The sequence below is a fragment of the Grammomys surdaster genome, unplaced genomic scaffold (genome assembly GCF_004785775.1).
Source record: "Grammomys surdaster isolate TR1022 unplaced genomic scaffold, NIH_TR_1.0 62, whole genome shotgun sequence".
Taxonomy (NCBI): domain Eukaryota; kingdom Metazoa; phylum Chordata; class Mammalia; order Rodentia; family Muridae; genus Grammomys; species Grammomys surdaster.
In genome coordinates, this window is record NW_021604564.1 from 1,562,291 (window position 1) to 1,575,919 (window position 13,629).

General features: G+C 41.5%; 1 protein-coding gene and 1 pseudogene across 1 annotated transcript in view; both read left to right on the forward strand.

Moving 5' to 3' along the window:
- The window catches only part of Adgre1 (adhesion G protein-coupled receptor E1), a 90,481-nt gene that overhangs the window by 25,156 nt on the left and 51,696 nt on the right, over nucleotides 1-13,629 (forward strand). The window contains exons 7-10 of the mRNA XM_028762569.1: nucleotides 1,050-1,199; nucleotides 5,722-5,862; nucleotides 5,949-6,095; nucleotides 8,835-8,923. Of these exons, the coding sequence (XP_028618402.1) occupies nucleotides 1,050-1,199; nucleotides 5,722-5,862; nucleotides 5,949-6,095; nucleotides 8,835-8,923 (527 nt within the window). The remainder of the gene's footprint in view (nucleotides 1-1,049; nucleotides 1,200-5,721; nucleotides 5,863-5,948; nucleotides 6,096-8,834; nucleotides 8,924-13,629) is intronic.
- On the forward strand, nucleotides 11,411-12,728 carry LOC114618123 (annotated as a pseudogene).

The window sequence follows — 13,629 nt, forward strand, 5'->3', positions numbered from 1 at the left end:
GGGAGTCAGTCCTTGCCTTCCACATTATTAAGACAAGGTCTTTCTTGTTTTTAATGCTGTGCTGCCTGCTGCCTACTTACAAAGATTCTCTAGCTCTCACCCACTGTGCTATATTAACAAATTCATGGAGGTTCTTGATTGTTGTGTAGTTAGTACCATTCCATTAGAGGGAGCATAGCTTACCAAACCTCAGCTTTTCTGCACACGCATCTCTGTGTTTATTCATTTTTTAATCCCCTCACTGCCTCAGCCAGATTTCCAGGACCTCACTTTGTGGATTGCAACGTACTTTCATGGGTGTAAGTTTGAATGTGTGTATGCCATGGTATTCGTGTGGAGTCCTTGCCTCCTACCTTGTTGGAGACAGGATCTCTTTGCTGTTCACTGCAGCATATATGAGGTTCCCTGGTCCATATATCTGATGATTCTCCTATTTCTGCCTCTCATCTTACTTTGAGAGTGTTGGGATTGGATATGTATGGTGAAGTGTACATGGCTTCATGTCTTCACAATCCCACAGTGTATTAGTTACTAATTTGAGCTGAGAAATAAAGGACACTATAACCAATGGCACCTTAAGGAAGACAGAGTTAATTTGGTCTATGTGTATATACTGATTGGCTCATTATGGTGTGATAACATGCCAAAGGATAGAAGGCAAGGCAAGGGGTGGGAGATGTGAGAGCAGAAGCAGGAAGCTGAGAGACAAAGCTCATACACAAGCAATGAGCAGAGAAAGCAAATAGGAAATAGGATGAAAGCTTGCTACACACCCCCCACCCCCCAGTGACATACTTTCTCCAGCAAGTTCTCCAGCCGGTTTCTTCTGAATCTCTCCAAACAGCACCACCAACTGGGGAACCAAGTGTTCAGATGCCTGAGTCTATGGAGGTCATTCTTATTCAAGCCACCACATTCTACTCCCTGGCCTTACCAGCTTGTGGCCATACCACAATGCGAAATAAACTTAGTCACAGCCAGAGCTTTACCTGCTAACAATTTCCTGAATCACATGTCATTGTTTTGTCTAACTCTGACATTCTGTTTAGATGTGGATGAGTGCTCCAGGAATTCAACTCTTTGTGGTCCCACCTTCATTTGCATCAACACCCTGGGATCCTACAGCTGCTCTTGCCCAGCTGGATTCTCTTTGTCAACGTTTCAGATCCCTGGTCATCCATCAGATGAGAATTGTACAGGTAATCTCCCCAGCCATGTAGAGGACTTGCCAATGGGTAGTAAATTAATCTCAAACATAGTGTCATAGCAATTGCCATTTGACCTTGCTTACAACAGACCACCTTTTCTGTTTTTAGTGTCCCTAGGGGCTGTGCCTACAGCAGCTGGCATAGTTCAATAGTTGATCTCATTTGGCTGAAAACTACTGAAACAGTGACACATAGGGTTCCTCATAACATGGTTTCTGTTTAAAAAAAGAGATGTGTTTCTAAAAGGAAGAATGCAGATGTTTGAGTCTGGGCTTAGAGAACTCAGAACATCACTAATAGCTCATCTTGTTGGTTACAGTCAGCAACCAACCTAGATTTTAATGTGTGGCGTGTATGTGTGTGTGTGTGTGTGTGTGTGTGTGTGCACGTGTGCTCGAGTGTGTGCATGTGTGACTCTGTATGTCATTTGGTTAGTTTTAATCATTAGCTTGAAGCAATCTAGAATCATCTTGGAAGAACATCTCAATGAGGACTTGCTTAGGTCAGTTTGATCTGTCGGTATGTATTCTAGTTTCAACCTGTTGCTGTGACAAACACTATGACCAAAAGCAACTTGGAGAGGAAAAGGTTCATTTGGCTTATACTTCCAGGTGTCAATTGATCACTGAAGAAAGTCAGGGGAGGAGATCATGTGAGAAACCTGGAGGCAGAAACCATGGAAAAATGTTTATTGCTAGCTTGCTTTCAGGTTTGCTCACAGGCTTATGCTTAGATAACTTTCTTATATAATTGAGAACTACCTGCCCAGGGAATGGTATGGCTAACAGTGGGCTTTGTTCCATCAATTAAGATAACGAAAACAGTTTCTCATAGACATGTCTACAGACTAATTTTATAAAGAGAATTAATGAAGATTTTCTTTTAGGTGTTTCTAGGCTGTATCATGTTAATGCTAACTAGAATAGCATCTCTGTGGAGAATTGTCATGACTATAGGTTAGGTCCTGGACTTCATGAAGGCAAAGAAAGTGAGCTGAGCAGTGAGCATTCATTCCTTCAGTTCCGTCTGATCCTTTTGTTTATTTCTTTAAACATTTTAATAATTCTTTGTGCGTTTCACATCATGCACTCCAGTATTAACTCATCTCCCCATCCCCTTGTATCTACTCTCTCTTGAAACCTCTCCTCCCAAATAACAAAAACACAAACAAATAGAACAAAAGCAAACTAACCCTAAACAAAGCATAGAAAACATCTCATTGTGGAAGCTGCAGTATGTCACAGTCTGTCCCACAGTCTATCCCTCTGTCTACACATGTTCACTTGCAAATGTTAATTGTAATGTGTCATTGGTTTGGCTTCAGGTCCCTAGTTTCTGTGACACCATCGATGTTGGATCTTTACTGAGATTCTTCTCAGTTATCCTGTGGTTCCCTTGTGTCACAGAGATCCTGCAGCTTTGGCTTGACAGGACTGGCCCTTTTACATGCCCAATAGTTCACAGATGAGATAGATTTTGGGGTAGGCCAACTCAAATCCCTGGATCTGGGCCTAGGTGGCACCTGAGCTTGTCATCCTACCAGCTCTCACTTATCCACACTACTAGGGTGAATTCTCTAAGCACTGTTCCAGCTGTGCCACCAATGCCTCCGTAGGCAGGAGGAAGGCTCAGCTCTTCTGCTCTCAAGCTCTAACTCATGCCTCCAAAGTCAGCTCCAATGTGTTAGTTACTTGGCCAAGGTTCCAGTTCACTCTCCTATTGCTGCAACCCATGAGGAGCTGGACCAGTTCTCCTGCTTTCACAACCCTGGGGTTGGCTCATCCATGCCTTCACCATTAGGGTCTGCTCCACTGTGTTGCTCGGGTGAGACACAGGGCCCAGGTCTCCCAAGTGCTACATATGGTGAGAGGCTAACTCTCACATCTCATGATATTGAGGCAGCTCTTCTGAATACCACAAGTGGTGCATGGTGGTGGGGGACATGGCATCACCACTGAACCCTCTGTTTTTCTCTGTCACACCCAACTCACCTATGCCCTCTTCACCAGGGCCAAGTACATTGAGCTTCCCAGGCAAATTGCAGGGGCTACTGCTGGTGAGGGGCAGCTCCAGCTCTACTGTTCTCATGACCTTGTGGCCAGCTATCCCAACACATGTGGAGAGGGTTAAGGAGGAGGGGGCATCACCTCCCTATCTGTGCCACCTCATGGCAGAGGAATGGTACGGCCAGCACTCCTTGTGGGACAGGCATGGCAGCAGGAGATCGAGGTAGCCAGTCATATTACATCCACATCCAGGAAGCAGAGACAGATGAATAATGAATACTGGTGATAGCTCTTAGCTCCTTCTCATGCCTCTCAGGACTCCAACCCCAGAAATAGTGCTACCTATATCTAGAGTAGGTCTCATTCTAATCTAAGTAATCCTTCACAGATGTAAAAATATGTGTGTGCATGTACACACACACACACACACACACACACACACACCTCATGATGCTGTGTGACAGTCAGAGGAGAACACATGGAAGTCAGTTCTTGCCTTCTACCACGTGGGTTCTGGAGATTAAATGAGGTTGTCAGGCTGAGCCATATTACTGGTCCTATTTTATCATTATTTGAGTGTAACCACACTATGACGTTTACTGTTAAACAGACACCTCTGAATCTAGAGTCATCCTCAAATATTTTATATCTACCATCTCTTGGTTATACAAAGAAGTCCCATGTAGGTATTGTTTCCATTCTAGTTGGTGATGCGAACCTGAATGGAGCCTAAAAATGAGATGAACTAAAGTCTCATGCAATAGTCAACTTTATTCAGAGCAGTAAACAATTTATATTCTGAGGAGTAAGCGAGGTCATGTGAGCAAATGAGTTCACATGAGTTCAGGTTGCATACAGTTTTTGGTCAAGGTATGTTCACATGAATTCAGGCTGTACACATTCAAAAGGACAACTTGTATTTGGAATCGTCATCTGAATGATAGTAAGATAATAATTCATTTCTTCCTATGTATGTATGTATGTATGTATGTATGTATGTATGTATGTATGTATTCACTTTATATCATGATCATGATCACAGGCCCTCTTCTCCTCCCAGTCCCTCCTCACATAGTCCTTCCTCCTGTCCTACCTTCCCTTCTCCTCTGAGAATGGGGAGGACCCCCTGGGTACCAAGCCATCCTGAGACATCAAGCTGCTGCAAGACTAGGTGCATCCTTTTTCACCGAGGCCAGACAAGGCAGCTCCAGTCAGAAGAACCAGATTCACAGGCAGGCAACAGATTCAGAGACAGCCTCCACTCCAGTTGTTGAGAGACGTGCATGAAGACCAAGCTGCACATCTCATACATATGTGTGGGGAGCCTAGGCCCAGCTCATGTATGCTTTTTGAATAAACCAACTCTTGTTTATTACACCTGGGAAGGGCATGAAAGCACATTCCAAGAACAGTCAATGCTATGGAGAAACAGAGATCACAAGTCTCTTGTCTTGTTTTCTTGTAGTTTTCCCACAAGTTTTCAGAATTCTCCCTACACAGCTTCATATATGGATTGTGTTCTGACTGTGTATACAGTCCATGTTTGTCTAAGTATATTCTATAATATCCTGACGGAATCACCTGATAATCCATTTATCAGAATGCATTATCATGACTATAACATACATCTGTACTGTGTGTGTGTGTGTGTGTGTGTGTGAGAATAAGGGCATTCTTAGTTCATTAGGTCATTGGATTGGCCAACTCAGTTTTCTTTCTCTTCTTTTGGTGTGTGAATATGTGTGTAATCATGTTTATGTTTGTACTCATGTGTACATGCATGTATACATATGAAGGCCAGAGGTCAACCTTGGGTGTCATTCTTTGTGATTGGTTCACCTTGTTTGCCTGAGAGTCTTTCACTGAGCCTGAGGTTCATTATTATTATGTGTGAGATTATTAGTTTTAATTGCCAAATTGACACAAGCTAGAACCATCTGGGAAGAGAGCCTCAATAAAGGATTGTCTAGATCAGGTTGACCCATGGACATGTCTAGGGAGGATTGTCTTGATTACATATAGTTGATGAAGAAAGACCTAGCCATCATGGTTGACACAATTCCCTAGGCAGAGGGTTCTGAGTTGCATATAATAAAAGCCAGTGACATACATTCATTCTCTTGCTGCTTTTGACTATGAATATGAATGGCTGCTTCAAGTTCCTTCCTTGACTTCCCTACAATGATGGCTTCAATCTGGACTTGTGAGCTGAAGTAAACATTTTTTTCCCTCAAACCACCTTTAACCAGGGTATTTTTATTCACTTTACATCCTTCTTACTGCCCTCTACCAGTCACCCCCCTACAATCCTTTCCCCATTCCCCTTTCCCTTCTCCTCTGAGCTGGTTGAGGGCTCTCCTGGGAATTACCTGATGCCAGCATTTTTTTTTTTAAATCACAACAGTAGTGAAACCAGGGATCTGGCTTCTGAGGGTCAAACTGAGGTCATTATGCTCTTTCCCATGGAACCATTACTCCTTACTCCATGCTCCCTCTCCACTGTGCAGATATCGATGAATGTGATGACATATGCCCTTTCAACTCATCATGTACCAACACTCTTGGGAGCTACTTCTGCACCTGCCACCCTGGCTTTGCATCGAGTAATGGACAGCACAATTTCACAGACCTGAAGGTGACATGTGAAGGTGAGCAGAGGTCTTCCCAGGTGGCTGGGGGTGTACATTTCCCCATGTTCCTCTGAATTTCCTTATGTATTTGATTTTTATTGCAGATATTGATGAGTGCACCCAAGATCCATTACAATGTGGACTAAATTCTGTCTGCACCAATGTACCAGGCTCCTACATCTGTGCCTGCCTTCCTGACTTTCAAATGGATCCAGAAGGCTCCCAAGCACATGGAAACTTCAACTGTAAAAGTAATGTCTTAGTTCATTGGCAAGGGGAGCTGTGTCTTTGGTTTGCTCATAAACCCTTTTTCCCAATAGCTAAGTTCTCTACTTACTTTCATTTCATGCATGCAATGTTTTGCTACCTATTTACTCCTTTACTGATTCATTGGTACACTCAGTAGTAGGTTATTGAGTAGGTTTTGGATCAACTATTTTTTTTCAGACAGGGTCTTATGTGGTACAGGTTAGCTCAAACTCACTGCTAGCTTTGAACTCCATTCCTCATTCCTCTACCTACTAACTGCTGGCATCATAAATGTACAGGACCATATCCAGCTTGAAGTATAGAATTGAGAGTGGAGACACGTTGTCACAGGTTACAGTATGTGCAAAGTCCTGGGGATTCACACAGAGTGAGACACTTTAGATGTGTCTATAACCATGGCTGGGGTTCAGGCTTTTTGACACTTTGGTGTCTTATGAAAACATTTAGTTTTTTTCTCTCAAGAACAATAAAATGTTAGATTTTTTTGTTTGTTTTTCAACACAGGATGTCACTATGTATCTCTGGCTGTCCTGGAAGTTACTCTATAGACCAGGCTGGCCTCAAACTCATAGTTCTACCTGCCTCTGCCTCCCAAGTGCTGGGATTAAGGGTGGACACCGTGACTGCTTGGCCTAAAAATTTTGAGTAATATATTTTAAAATTTACAGTACTGAGCATAAATATGGATGGGAGAGGAGCTCATAAGCCTCTCTTTACTGAGGCCCATGGGAGGGCCACTTTTCTATAAGGGTGTGGCCCTATGTATTAGTGTTGCTATGATGAAACACCATGTCCAAGGCAACTTTTAGAAAAAAGAGTTTATTTGAACTTATGGTTCCAGAGAATTAGAGTCCATGTTGCTGGTGAGTGACTAAGATGTCCAATGTCAACTTCTGGGTTTCATATGGATGGGCATTCATAAAATATACACATGATCATGTTTACATACATGTATACCACACCCACATAAACTAAAATTTAAAATAGAATGTATGTATGTATCCTGAATGGCTGCAATGAAACATAGCAACAATAGAAATATATCTAAGGTCCTTCCCCATACAGAGGTGAAGATGTCGCCAGTGCCATTCTGTCTCTTATGCATTCCTTCAATCCTCCATCTTTCTGTCTTCTTCTCACAAAGAACTATCTATAAATATGTATTTATTATGCCTTTTTCTTCCTACCTTTCATTCTTTATTTATGGTGCCTAGCACAGGTGTAAAGGCCTTGCCAGTTAGCTCTGAGGAAATCATGAAAAGAAGACTATTCAGATGTAACCCCTCTTTTCTCCTTTTTCTCTCTTTCTTCCCTTACAATCCATCTCTCTTTGCTTCTCCCCTTCCTCCCCTTCCCTTCTCTTTTCCTCTTGTCTTCTTCTTTTTCCTCTTCCTCCTCCCCTCTCCTTCTTCTCTCTCCTCTACTATCTTATTATCCTCTGCTCATTCCTCTCCTCTCCATATCCTCTTCCCCTCTTCTTTCCTGTTCTCTAATTTCCTCTCACCCTTTCCATCTTCCCAACCCCTCCTATTACCTCCTTCCCTTGTCAATGTTTCCATTTTCCCTGTGTTTTCCCTTTCCCAATAGTTTCTACCCTCTCCTCTCATATTTCATGTGTTTTGTTACCCTTTACAGCCCATTCTTTAAAACCCTTTAGTGTCTTGTTTTCTCCTGTACTTACATCCACTTAAATATATTTAACCCGTGGAAATCAAGACCTGTGTATGAGTGACAATATGTAGTGTTTGCCTTTCTAAGTCTCTGCTACTTCAATATAATATTTTCCAGTTTCATTCACTTTCTTAAAGATTAATTTCTTTTTTTTTTGTTTTTTGTTTTTCTTTTCGAGACAGGGTTTCTCTGTATAGCCCTGGCTGTCCTGGAACTCACTCAGTAGACCAGGCTGGCCTGGAACTCAGAAATCTGCCTGTCTCTGCCTCCCAAGTGCTGGGATTAAAGGTGTGCGCCACCACCGCCTGGCAAAGATTAATTTCTTATGGCTGAATAACATTCCATTGTGTATAAGTACCACATTTACTTATCCACTCACCTGTTTGTGAGCATCCAGGCTGATATCACTTCTACTTGAAAAAAAATCATTGTGCCTTCAGACATGCACTAGCTTGCTTACCTTTCTTTGTCCTAGAGTTTCATATCACTGATATCTTAGTTTTTGTCAATGTAAAAAAAAAAAAAGCTCCAAGAAAAGCAAATCAAGAAGAAAGGGTTTATTCTCGTTATGGTTCAAGAATATAATTCATTATGGTGTGGAATTTGAGGCAGTTGGACACATCAAACCTACAGTCAGGAGCAAAGAGTGATGAATCCTGCTGCTGGGGCTGCTCAATTTCCCCATTCTGTGCAGTCCAGGGTTTTCTGACTAAGATGTGTCTTCTCACACAAATTAACCTAATCTAGATGATCCCCATAAGCATACCCAGAAGACCATCTCCTAGGTGATACTGGATACTGATGAGATGATAGTTGACACAAATAGTCACTGTGGCATTGGGCATTGAATCCCCTTTCACTCTCTTTAAACCTGTGCCATGATCTTGGAGCTTCTTATACCTGGTGTTTAGAGCAGTTTTCTCTCAGTCGATTCTGTTTATTACAGCTGAGGTCAGATGTTATGTATAAAGAACACAGAGTCAGTTTTGTCTAGTTGTCAGTCACAAATGTGCGGAACAATTTCCATGGTTGATTTTTCTTCCTTCCAGGGATCCCCTTCAAGTGTAAGGAAGACTTGATATCCAAAAGTGAGCAGATACAGCAGTGCCAATCAGGGAAAGGCAGGGATCTTGATTATGTAAGTTTAAAAAAAACCCTATGTTTCTTTATTTTTGAGAATGGCATCCACATATACAATGGACTATGATAATATTCACCCCTATTTTTTCCTAACTCCTCAACATCCCTCAACCTATCTCCCTTCTAATTCCATGTTTTTCATTGATGACACACTAAGTTCATCGAGGGTGCTCATACATGCATGAGCATGGGGCATCTACTGGAATATGAGACTCTACCGGTCACCACACCATCAACAAAGAATGATTCTCTCTGTCCCAGAAGCTCTCTCTGCTGATAGCTTCTCAGTGAGGGAGGAACTGGAGAGGATCTTCTCAGTCTGTGTCTAAAATTTTGGCTGGTTTGGTCTTGTGTAGGTACCCACAGCTTCTGTGTGTTCGAAAGTGCCATCACCATCTCATATTCTGAAGACAACATCTTACTGTTTTCTTCTCTACCCTTCTACTCTTACATTCTTCCGGTCTCTTCATCTGCTATGTTTCTTGAGCCTTAGTATGTGTGTGGCTTTGATATAGATACCCCTATAGGGCTGGGTGAATATTCTAATTGAGTATGTAATTGCTGAACATTCTTAGTTATTTATTTTTTCCAAGAGGCTACTTAGGGTAAATATTTCTTCATCAATCTTAACCAAATAAATGCAATAGTAAAACAGCACAACCCATAGTAGCTGTATTGTTTTTAGAATCAGAAACTATTTCTTTCTTTTGTATGTTCTTTATTATTATTATGATTTACTTATTTACATCCCAAACACTGGCCCTTTCTGTTCCCCCACAGAGACCCAGCTTTCATCCCTCTTCCCTTCTTCTCTGAGAAGGTGGGGCCATCCTGGGTATCCCTTCACCTCTTTATCAACTCTCTGCCAGATTAGGTGCATTCTCTACCACTGAGGCCAGACAAGGCATCCCTGTTGGGGAATGAATGGCACAGTCGGGCTACAGCTTTATGAAGAGCCTCTGCTTCAGTTGTTGGTAACTGAGCTTCAGGTCTGCTACATATATGCCAGGGACTTCATTGCAGCCCATGTGTGTTCTTTGGTTGGTGGCTCAATCTCTGAGAACTCCCAGAGTTCTGAGTTATTTTACTGTGTTGACTTCCTGTTGGGTTCCTATCTCCTTCGAGGCTTTTAGTACCTTCCCCAACTCTTCCACAAGAGTCCCTGTTCTCTGTCCAGTGTTTAGCTGTGGGTATCTGCATCTGCTTCAGTCAGCTGCTGAGTAGAGTCTCTCAGAGGACAGTTATGCTAGGCTCCTGTCTGCAAGTATAATAGAGTATCATTAGTAATGTTAGGGATTGGTGCTTGCCCATGGCATGGGTTTCAAGTTGGGCTGGTTATTGGTTTGCCATTGCCTCAATCTTTGCTCCAAATTTGTTCCTACGTTTCTTTTAGATGGTACATATTTTGAGCCAAAAGTTTTGTGGGTGGGTTGGTGTCCTTATCTCTCCACTGGGGGTCCTGCCTGGCTACAGAAGATAGTCTCTTCAGGTTCTATATTCCCACTGTTAGGCATCTTGGTTAATGTCACCTGCATTGACTCCTGAGAGCCTCCCCATCTCAGGTCTCTGAGACTTCCTAAAGATTTCCCCCACCCCCCACAGCTGCCAATTTATGTTCATTCTCCTGGTCCTCTGAGTCTCTTTCCTGTCTCTCCCCACACCTGATCCTGTCTCCTCATTCTCCTCCCCCTTCCCATTCCCACCCAGTTTCTCTCTCCCTCTGCCTCCTATAAGTATTTTGTTCCTCCTTCTAAGTATGATTCAAGCATTCACACTTGTATCTTCCTTCTTGTTTAGCTTCTTTGGTCCATGGGTATTCTCTGCTTTAGGACTAATATCCACTTATCAGTGAGTACATAGCATGCATGTCCTTTGGGTCTGGGTTACCTCACTCAGGATCTCATTAGGAAATTGCAAATCAAAACAATTCAACTTCCACCTTACATCAACCAGAATGGCTAAAATAATAAAAAAAAACATGCTGGGGAAAATGTGGAGAAAGGGGAACACTCCTCCATTTCTGGTGGGATTAAAAACTTGTACAACCACTCTGTAAATCAATCTGGTGATTTCTCAGAAAATTGGAAATAGTTATACCTGAAGATCCAGCTATACCACTCCTGGGCATATACCCAAAAGATGCCCCATCATACCACAAGGACACGTGCTCCACTATGTTCATAGCAGCTTTATTCATAATAGCCAGAAGCTGGAAACAATCAAGATGTCCCTCAACTGAAGAATGGATACAGAAAATGTTGTTCATGTATGCAATGAAATACTACTTTGTCATTATAAACAAGGATATCACAAATTTTTGCAGGCAAATGGATGGAACTAGAAAACTGTTTCTTTCTTAACACAGGACTCCTGCTCTGTGCTCTAAAATGGCTGATCTAGCTTCTGACATCAGATCTGTATTTTAGATAGTGGAGAGAAGACAGGAGAATATGAAAGCCACCCTCCTTTTTCCTTAAGAGTATGACTTAATAAGAAGGTTGAAGCTGAAAGGAATATGTTGGTTTTTGACTCAGGAGATGGTACTTTTGATGTGTACTTTTGAATTTTTGAAGTCAAATTGACAACTGGAGACACTAACTTTGGTGGAGAAGACTTTAAAAATTGAATGGCCAACCATTTCATTGCTGAGTTTAAAGGAAAGCACAAGAAGGAAATCAGTGAGAACAAGAGCCATCTGCATTCTGCCTGTGAACTGGCCAAGCATATCCTTTCTTCCATCACCCAGGCCAGTATTGAGTTTGGTTGTCTCTATGAGGGAATTGACTTCAATACCTCCATATTCCATGCTCAATTTGAAGAACTGAATGCTGACCTGTTCCATGAGACTCTGGATCCTGTAATAAAGGTTCTTCAAGATGCCAAACTGGATAAGATACACTTCCATGATATTTTCCTGGTGGGCGTATGACTAGAATTCTCAAGATTCAGAAGCTTCTGCAAGACTTCTTCAGTGGAAAAGAACTGAATAAGAGCATTAATCCTGACGAAGCTATTGATTATGATGCAGCTGTCCAGGCAACCATTCTATCTAGAGACAAGTCTTGAGAATGTTCAAGATTTGCTGCTCTTGGATGTCACTTCTCTTTCTCTTGGTATTGAAAGGGCTGATGAAGTGATGACTGTCCTCACCAAGCATAATACCACTATTTCTACCAGAGAGACACAGACTTTCACCACCTACTCTTACAACCAGCTGGATGTGCTCATTCAGGTGTATGAAGGTGAGAGGGCCATGACAAAGGATAACAACTTGCTTGGAAAGTCTGAATTCATAGGCAAACCTACAGCACTCTGCAGTGTTCCTCAGATTGAAGTCACTTTTTAACATAGGTATCAATGGCATCCTCAGTGTTTCTGATGTAGACAAGATCACAGAAGAGGAGAACACAATCACCATAACCAATGACACTTGAGAAAGGAGGATATCAAGTGCATGCTTCAGGAAGCTAAGAAGTACAAAGCTGAAGATGAAAAGCAGAGAGGTAAGAATTCACTGGAGCCTATTCTTTTAACATGAGTGTAACAGCTGAAGATGAGTCAATGATTAGAACAAACAGAAGGTTCTAGATAAGTGTAATAAAACCATCAGTTGGCTAGATAAGAACCAGACATCAGAGAAGGAAAAATTTAAACACCATTGAAAAGTCTGCAACCATGTCATTACCAAGATGGAGGAGAGTGCTTGTGGCATGTTTGAAGACATGTCTGGGAGCTTCCCTGGTGAGGGAGCTCCTCCATTTCGTGGTGCTTCTTCAGGATTCAGCATTAAAAAGGTGTATTAAGTCAATCCAAGTATAGGTTTAACAATATTCCACAGGGAAACATGTAAAACATCCAAAGTTAGCAAGTTATGTGACACTTTTACACTTAATTTAAACTTAAATAATAAAATTAAATTAAAAGTGAAACTAAGTTAAACTTAAATTTAAGTTGCTACAATAAATTACTGGGCATTCTCAATACATGAACATGGAACATGTGGTCAGGGAGAGGAAACAAAAAATTGTACTTTATCCTAAATGGAAAATGCAGTGTATAAAACAAGTAGAAAATGGAAAGTACAATAAATGAAATGTGTAATAGAACTATTTAAATTGGCACCTCCACCAAAAAAAGAGAGAATATTCTTAAGTATCACTTCTAGTCACACTTCATTAAAAATAATAATATTTAGCTAGCTTAGGAGATAGGGCATTTGCCTAGAAAACTTTAGAAATTCTTTTAAAAGAAAAATGGGTGTCAGGGTAGCAGAGACTTGATTCAGTAGTCAAGAATCTGAACCTGGCTGCTCTCTCTGAAGAGCTAAATTTGAAACCCACCACCTACATGAAGTGGCTCACAACTGCCTATAACTCCAGCTTTAAGAGATCTGGTGCTTTCTTCTGGTCCCTAAAAGCAACCACATTTACATGGCAGTGGTGTCTGTGTGTGTGTGTGTGTGTGTGTGTGTGTGTGTATGTGTGCATTCAAGTACCATAGACACACAGAAATACATATCAAATCCTTTAATTTTTTTTTAAATTTTTTTTTTCTGGTGGATCAGCATTTATTTATTTATTTATTTATTTATTTATTTATTTATTTTGTTTTTAAAATCTTTAATCCAAATTTTTTATTGGATGTTTTATTTACATTTCATATGTTGTCCCCTTACCCCATCCCCCACCCACCCAGGAACCCCCT